Here is a 9,165-nt window from a genome sequence, read left to right on the forward strand (position 1 = left end):
TCCCTCTAGTTTTGGTGCAACATTCTTTGCCCAGACACACCTGCTCTCTCCTGGTCTAGACCTGCCTGTGTGTGTGTGTGTGTGTGTGTGTGTGTGTGTGTGTGTGTGTGTGTGTGTGTGTGAGCCGAGAGAGAGAGTCTCTGTTCCCTGCAGAAAGAAAAACACACATACACACCCACAACTGTAGCCTGCGGGGATGACCCGGTGTGTGTGTGTGTGTGTGTGTGTGTCTATCTATCTATCTCTTTGACGTGTGCAGTCGTTACCAGGGCGATGTTTGCCTCTGTTGCCTTGGCAACCAGCACTACAACACCTCCAAGGTGAAACTTTGTTCTCTCTCTCCCTCTGCCTCAAGGTTAGCTGTGAGAGCCGAGCAAATATTGACACACACACACACACACACACACACACACACACGCACACACACACACACACACACAGAGGCAGTGCAGTGTGAAGCAGAAAGTGTGTTTAAGTGAGGGGTTTTGTGTGTGTTTCAGTATTTTGTATCCCTGCAGTGTGTATTTATTATTCATTAACTGTTTCCATTTCCATACATTAATATTAATGTCATTTTAACTGTAATTAGTTCCTTGATTAATTAATAAGTGATTTAATTAAGCGGTTTTAATTAGTGGTTTAATTAAATTCCTTCAATTAGTGATTCAGTTACATTGTTTAATTTAGTGATTTAATTAGTTTTTATTAAACCCACTGCTGCTTTGGATTATTTGGTTTCAATTTGTGTTTTTAATTAGATTGAATTAATTAGAGGGTTTTAATTGTATTTTTTATTTATTTATTGACTTAAGTGCAATTCATTTTTCTGTCTCCAGAGATGCTATTCAAATAAAAAAAAAAAATTAAAAAATTATTAAATTCATTAAAAATCATAAAATGAGTCTCATCAGTTGTTTTCGACACGTTTCCTCGTTGTGATTTGATTCAAAATAAAAATGAAAGCAGCACAAAGGTGAGAACCGTGTAGACTCAGTTGTCAGATTACCCATGACCCTTTGTTTGTCGGTTGAGTCTAAACAGTCCTCACTTCACCTGCCCCTCGGTTATTTCTGCGAACTGCACCTTTAATATCAACTCATTAAAACCCTGTTGTCTCTCTCTCTCTCTCTCTCTCTCTCCCTCAGTGTTTGCGGACCTTGACCGGCCACAGTGGGGGGGTGTGGTGCAGTCAGATGTCGGTTGCCACGGTGATCAGCGGCTCCACGGACCGGACGCTGCGGGTGTGGGACGCAGAGAGCGGCGAGTGTGTCCACACGCTGTACGGACACACGTCCACCGTGCGCTGCATGCATCTCCACGGCAACCGGTAACTCATCTCTCTCTCTCTCTCTCTCTCTCTCTCTCTCTCACATACACACACACACACACACGCACTCAGGAGCACACACACTGTATGAACACTTCACATTTGCTGCAGTCATTTCCATGGAAACCAGGAAGACACACACACAAAGATATGGAGACAGTTAAACTCACACTCACACATACACACACACACACACACACACATCCACTGCCTGCTGCATGCATCGCCATGGAAACCACTATGTCTGCAATACACACACACACACACACACACCTGAATCCTGACTGACACTTATCCATGCATCTCCATGGCAACTTGTTAGAGCTCACACAGCACATTGACTGCTCCTGGGTACACACACACACACACACACACACACACACACGCACACACACACACAAATCCTGTAAATGTTCTGAACTTTGAAAAAAAAAAAGTTTTTTCGATTGAAATATTTATTTAAACTGTGTCAGAGTGACACCTGCTGGTCAGAAGCTGCTACTGCGGCTGGCTGCTCCTGGTCACCTCTGCTGTGATGGATCAGCCAATCACAGCCAAGAGCAGCCAAGAGAGGCCTTTTGATTGGATTCTCTTCTAACGTTTGGAAATCATAATAACGACACAGAGCTCAGTGTTTTTCTGTCAGCATGAAAATTAATTTTCCAGCAGCCGTTGTAAGAAGAAAACAACAAAAACAAACACACTGTCAGCATCACAGCATTGGTCAGTGTTGATTCACCATGCAGCTTCCATTTTTTTTTTTTTTTTTTTTTTTTTTTTTTTTGAAATTCACATTTTTATTCAGGGATTTGCAGGATAAAGACATTTTACATTTCAGTTCCTTCTTGTGTTCCAATGTCCTTTTGTCAGTGTCCTTATTCCACGGTTGAACCCGCACATACAATGTTAAACGCCCTCTTTTTTTTTTTTTTTTTCCTTTTTCTTACATTTTTTTTCCCTTCAGAATCACAATTCAAACATAACAGAAATAAAAAATAACAATAAAACACACAAAACAAAAACCATGCAGCTGTCATAAAGTCAGGGAAATGGTTTGGGAATATCTTATGGAGAAGGCTTGGAAACGCTCATGGGAACGGTCCGGACAAAGGGTTTGTCACAGTTAGAGAGTCTTGGAAAAGATCTGGGAGGGTTCATCGGGAAAAAGTTACGGGAAAAATCAGTGGAAAATGTTTCAAACATGTCCAAAAATGTTCTGCAAAAGGCACGGGATTATGTTGTAATAGTTTTGAACAAGTTTAAGAAATATGATTTTGGTAAAAAGGATGAAAAATCTTTGGAAAAGGATTGAAAAAGGTTTAGAATAGATTAAATAACGATAAAGTCCCCCTTCAGTCAGTTTGTTAAGCCCCTAAAAATAATATCATTATTACAGAGTTAGGAGTTTTTTCCAGGACAAAACGTCCCGTCATGCCTGTCGGGACAAACGTCACACAGATGGAAGTCAGTAAAGTCAGGATCAGACGTGTCAGGGCACAGAAAACACAAGTTGAGATCTACAAAAATGTTTGAAATGCGTCCCCAGGGTGGTGTCGGGGTCCCGGGACGCCACGCTGCGTGTGTGGGACGTGTCGACGGGCCGCTGCGAGCACGTGCTGACGGGCCACGTGGCGGCGGTGCGCTGCGTGCAGTACGACGGGCGCCGCGTGGTGTCGGGGGGCTACGACTACATGGTGAAGGTGTGGGACCCCGAGACCGAGGCCTGCCTGCACACGCTGCAGGGCCACACCAACCGAGTGTACTCCCTGCAGGTACACACACACACACACACACAGACTGTAACACACACACATCATCCATATCTAAATATTTATATCTGTGCTTTAATGCTTGTGTGTATGAATGCCTGTGTAAAGTGTGTGTAAGTGTGTTTTTTTTGATGAAGTTTAAATTGGTCTGTGTCCTCGCTGCAGTTTGACGGTGTGTTTGTGGTGAGCGGGTCGCTGGACACGTCCATCCGAGTGTGGGACGCAGAGACAGGTACACACACACACACACACACACACACACACACCGCCCTGCACCTTTTCACTGAGCTTACCTTCATCCCCTTGGTCACTTACAGGCTGCTGACTCTCGGTGCGTTCAAGTGCACGTTGGAACCATCGTATCATCACAAGCCGGTAGCATTTGAACGCCCCTCGATGTTGTCGTTAAAAAAGGGACATTTGTACGATATACAGTTTCTAATTTACAATTTCTACAATATTTCTAGGCGTATTCACCTTATTTTTAACAGAAATAAGGAAACTTTCTGATTTTTTTTTTCATTATCAAAGGAGACATCGTGTTGTAAAACTGCTCAGTATTTTACAAGAAAACAAAAAAAAGCATCTAACAAATAATCAGAATAATCATGAATGTTTCCTTTTTCTTTTGCTTACGTCTTAATCATCTTGGGACCCTAAGAAATGATCTCACGACCCCCTGGAGGGTCCTGTCCCCCAGTTTGAGAAAGAGTTTTTCAATGCCAAATAAATCGGAAGCTCGTGCTTTTTCACGTCGGACGTCCGAGCCTCTGACGTGCACTTGAAGGCAGCACCTGTTGGTTACATCACCGTGTTCATTTCCTCACCAGAACGATAGAATAAAGTAAAGCTCAGTTGAATCTCAGTTGTTTGGACTCGAACTGGATTTCACTTGATTGAGTTAATTAACTGAAGTGACTAGAGCCAGACTGAAGGAGCTTTATTTTGAAAAACCGAATGTAAACGAATGGTGGCATTAGTTTAATTTGCAATGAATGTGTGACATAGTGGATTAAACTAAAAATTAATTAAATGTGCATTAAATTAAACCGTTACATTTCAATAATGAATTGCATTTTTGTTAAACTGCTAGGTGATCCCATTCATTCATTCATTCACTCATAATCATCAAAAATATTTTCACTTATAATAAAATAAATCTAAATTAAGTCGCCTTGACAGTAAACCAAAGCCAGATTATTTTGGATTATTTTCTAAGGGTGCACCATGCAGTGAGGACTGCGTAGACTCAACCCGGATATTACTCCACGTTTGTTAGTCGGCTGAGTCTACACAGTCCTCACTTTGATGGGTGCATGTCGTTTTCATGATGAGTGACATGGAGGGGGGCGTGTCCTCTGCAGGTGGGTGTGTCCACACGCTGACCGGCCACCAATCGCTGACGAGCGGCATGGAGCTGCGGGACAACATCCTGGTGTCCGGGAACGCCGACTCCACCGTCCGCGTGTGGGACGTCCGGACGGGCCAGTGTCTGCACACACTGCAGGGTGAGAGAGAGAGAGAGAGAGAGACAGAGAGAGACAGAGAGAGACAGAGAGAGAGAGAGAGAGAGAGAGTGAGAGTCAGAGAGTGAGAGAGTGAGAGAGTGAGAGAGAGAGACAGAGAGAGAGAGAGAGAGAGAGAGTGTGCGTGTCAGAGGAAACAGAGAACAGATGAAGGTTGGAGTGTGTGTGTGTGTGTGTGTGTGTGTGTGTGTGCTGATGACTCCCAGGTTGTCTGTTCAGCTGTAATGCGGCGGTCCTGTGGGAGCGAGAGAACGAGGGAACATGATGACAGGGACAGAAAGAAAGGAAGAAAAAACAGATAGCAAGGAGATAAGGAGGGATGGAAGGACAAAGGAAGGAAACAAGGTTGTGAAGGAACTGAGGGGATTAGGAAGGAAGGAAAGACAGAAGAGATGAGACTGTGGCCGTGCGGTGATGATGTCACGGAGGTGGGCGGTGACGGTGTGATGATGCGTTTCCTGCAGGGCCCAACAAGCACCAGTCGGCGGTGACGTGCCTGCAGTTCTGCCGCGGCCTGGTCCTGTCCAGCTCCGACGACGGGACGGTCAAACTGTGGGACCTGAGGACCGGGGCCTGGCTGAGGGACGTGGTGGCCCTGCAGAGCCGAGGATCAGGTAACACACACACACACACACACACACACACACACACACACACACACACACACACACACATACACACACACACTGACAGCCGGAGTAGGGTGTTGCTAGGTGATTATCAGTGGTTATTAGGATGTTTCAAGTGGTTGCTAGGTGATTACCTCTGATTGCTGAGATGTTTGTACGTGGTTGCTAGGTGATTACAACTGGTTGCTAAGATGTTTGTACGTGGTTGCTATGTGATTACCACTGGTTGTTAGTAGGTTAGTAAGTTAGGATCTTAGTAGGTGGTTGCTAGGTGATTACCAGTGGTTGCTAAGATGTTTGTACGCAGTTTCTAGGTGATTACCACTGGTTGTTAGTAGGTTAGTAAGTTAGGATCTTAGTGGGTGGTTGTTTGGTGATTACCAGTGGTTGCTAAGATGTTTGTACGTGGTTGCTAGGTGATTACCACTGGTTGTTAGTAGGTTAGTAAGTTAGGATCTTAGTGGGTGGTTGCTAGGTGATTACCAGTGGTTGCTAAGATGTTTGTAAGTGGTTGCTAGGTGATTACCACTGGTTGTTAGTAGGTTAGTATGTTAGGATCTTAGTGGGTGGTTGCTAGGTGATTACCAGTGGTTGCTAAGATGTTTGTAAGTGGTTGCTAGGTGATTACCACTGGTTGTTAATAGGTTAGTAAGTTAGGATCTTAGTAGGTGGTTGCTAGGTGATTACCAGTGGTTGCTAAGATGTTTGTACGTGGTTGCTAGGTTATTACCACTGGTTGTTAGTAGGTTAGTAAGTTAGGATCTTAGTAGGTGGTTGCTAGGTGATTACCAGTGGTTGCTAAGATGTTTGTAAGTGGTTGCTAGGTGATTACCACTGGTTGTTAGTAGGTTAGTATGTTAGGATCTTAGTGGGTGGTTGCTAGGTGATTACCAGTGGTTGCTAAGATGTTTGTTAGTGGTTGCTAGGTGATTAGCAGTGGTTGTTGGGATGTTTTTAAATGGTTATTAGGTGATTAGCAGTGGTTGCTAGTAGGTTAGGGTATTGTTAGGTGATTGTTAGGTGATTACCAGTGCTTTCTAAGATGTTTCTAAGTAGTTTCTAGATGATTACCAGTGGTTGTTAAGATGTTTTTAAATGGTTACTCGGTAATTACTAGTGGTTGTTAGGATATTTTTAATTGGTTGCTAGGTAATTACTAGTGTTGCTAAGATGTTTTTGCAAGGTGACTACCAGTGGTTGCTAGAATATCAGGAGGTGGTAGCTGTGTGACGACAAGTGGTTGTTAGGATGTTTTCAAGTGATTGCTAGGTGATTACCAGCGGTTGTTATTAGGATAGTAGGATGGAATGTTAGTAAGCTGTTGCTAGGATGTTTGTAGGTGGTTGCCAGGTGATTATCAGTAGCGTCTAGGATGTTAGGAGGTGGTTGCTAGATGATTACCACGTCACTAGGATATTAGCAGTTGGTTGCAAGGTGATTACTAGAAGTTGCTAGGATGTTAGGAGGTGGTTGCTATGTGATTCACTGTGGTTGCTAGGATGTTAGGAGGTGGTTGCTACGTGACTACCAGTGGTTGATGGATGTTTAGAGGTGGTTACTATGTGATTACTAGTGGTTGCTAGGGTGTTAGGAGGTGGCTGCTACGTGACTACCAGTGGTTGATGGATGTTTAGAGGTGGCTACTATGTGATTACCAGTGGTTGATGGATGTTTAGAGGTGGTTACTATGTGATTACCAGTGGTTGATGGATGTTTAGAGGTGGCTACTATGTGATTACCAGTGGTTGCTAGGGTGTTAGGAGGTGGTTGCTTGGTGACTTCCAGTATTTGCTAGGATGTTAGTATCTGGTTGCTACGGACAGGTAGTGTTAATAGTAGAGTCAGCCTCTGTATGCTGTAGTCTCTCACCTCTTCTTGTGATGCTGATTTGTAACGACTCTGGACCAATCACGTGCGTCCTCTCTCGACAGGCGGTGTGGTCTGGCGAATCAGAGCGTCCGACACTCGGCTGGTCTGCGCCGCCGGCAGCAGGAACGGCACCGAGGAAACCAAACTGCTGGTGTTAGACTTCGACCTGGAGGAGAGCAAGAGAGCGGAGTGATGTCATCAAACTGAGACGGGAGGAGGGACGAATGTCATGAATGACTAAAGAAGACTCTGAACACACACACACACACACACACACACACACACACCTCTCTGACCAAAGTCATAGCTGGATCCAGCTGCAGGTATGAATGTTACATGACAGACAGACGGGTCATCGTACAGAGCACAGCTGGACGGACAGGCAGTCGTCATGGCGACTGCATTCACACGGAGGAACGGGACGGGATGGGACAACATGGCCGCTGCAGCCGAGACGGACCAAACTGGGCGCCACCGGACACAAAACAAACGTTGACTATGTTGATTGGACAGAGACATCGGCTGTGGCAACAAATGAATGTTTGATGGACAGATCGATGGATGTAAACCGTTGCTATGGCAACAAATGAATGTTTGATGGACAGATCGATGGATGTAAGTGGTCGCTATGGCAACAAATGAATGTTTTGACGGACAGGCGGATGGATATCAAAGAGCGAACGGACAGGGAGAGAAACTGTTTCATGACTGTTTGTCGATGACGAGGACGACGTCACAAACCGGCCAATCAGCTTCTGACGCTGACTGCGACCGGTGCCCAGGACAGCCAATAGGGGGAGGGAGGGAGGGGGAGGGGGCGGGTCGGACCTTCACTGCTGCTGAACCAATGAGGAGGTCGATCCAGGTTTGAACCGACCAGTCAAACTTTACCAAAACTCTGCGGCCGGGGACACACGGGGCGACTTCCTGAGGCAACTGAGACGGGCGAGCCAAGATGGAGGAGCAGAGCCAACAGATGCTAACAGATGCTAAAGGCTAACGGGGGGATACGAGCAGCAGAGGGAGTTTGATTCATCACCTGACGCCTGTTTAGCAAACATTTACCCAAAAAAACCCTTCCCTCCTGTTGGGTGTTGGCGTTAAGCAAAGGGCTCGACTCAGCGATAAACCTCAGACACTTTCAGCTTTACATTCATTTTTTTACGGATTTCCTCCTTTAATCCTCACCTAGCTTTGCCGGTTGCCCGTCTGCGTTGCCTCTAAACACAGGCCCGTGTGTGTGTGTGTGTGTGTGTGTGTGTCCCCGGCTGGGCTGTATCATATCTAGTGTACAGAAAACTGTGTGTGTGACCTGCTGGAGCCGCCGAGGCTGGAGGATTCTGGGATAAAAACAAACAAAAAGGTAGTTTAAGCTCAAGTGTGATTTAAAATGCAGCCACAGCCTCAAGTCCACAGCAGCCCAGACAAAGATTTAGAATCCTCTCTTCCCGAGAAGAAAAAAAATCATTTCAGGTCTTGTAATTAATTTTTCTCGCTGCTCAACACCTTCCTGGGAAAAAAACTACAGGTTTACTGCCCGCAAAATCCCACACACACCTGCTTTTTTCAGCGTTTTATCTTGTAAATTTTACTCACCATCGTCTAGTTTCTCCTGCAGAAATTGGAGGTAAAGCCACAGAGAAACTGGAGGGTCGCTGCACTTTTACTGCGTTTTCAGTCATTTATTGCAATAAATGGCTGAAAATGCAGAAAAAAAGAAGTTTTTTTTGCTGCTGTAAATCAGATTTAATCACTTCTGTCAAAATCAAAAAGCAGGAAAACACTAAATTCATCACCTCAATTCCTCGTTAAAGTAGAAGCTACAAGGTCCATTTAGGAAAAGAAGTTTATTACTGAACACTTTATTAGTCAAAAACACAGTTTATTCAGTGATTTATTTTGCTCTGAATCCAAATTCTGCGTTTGTCTCAGCGATGAATCTTTTCAGTTTCATCACATTTCGATGCGGCTCTGATCTCCAAAGGGTTTCTCCCGGCGTCTCCCCTCGCCTGGTGAAATATTGAGAAGATAAATAATTAAAAACA

General features: G+C 44.8%; 1 protein-coding gene across 3 annotated transcripts in view; it reads left to right on the forward strand.

Annotated features, from left to right (window-relative positions):
- LOC115376397 (F-box/WD repeat-containing protein 7-like) overlaps positions 1–9,165 on the forward strand; it is a 42,610-nt gene that overhangs the window by 33,223 nt on the left and 222 nt on the right. For all 3 annotated transcript variants that reach the window (XM_030075953.1, XM_030075952.1, XM_030075954.1), the window contains 6 exons: positions 1,146–1,327; positions 2,874–3,099; positions 3,262–3,328; positions 4,461–4,604; positions 5,087–5,236; positions 7,183–9,165. The exon at positions 7,183–9,165 is cut by the window's right edge and continues 222 nt beyond it. In XM_030075953.1, coding sequence (XP_029931813.1) covers positions 1,146–1,327; positions 2,874–3,099; positions 3,262–3,328; positions 4,461–4,604; positions 5,087–5,236; positions 7,183–7,313 — 900 coding nt within the window. In that variant the 3' untranslated portion in view covers positions 7,314–9,165. The remainder of the gene's footprint in view (positions 1–1,145; positions 1,328–2,873; positions 3,100–3,261; positions 3,329–4,460; positions 4,605–5,086; positions 5,237–7,182) is intronic.

This window comes from Myripristis murdjan, chromosome 18 (assembly GCF_902150065.1).
Source record: "Myripristis murdjan chromosome 18, fMyrMur1.1, whole genome shotgun sequence".
NCBI lineage: Eukaryota > Metazoa > Chordata > Actinopteri > Holocentriformes > Holocentridae > Myripristis > Myripristis murdjan.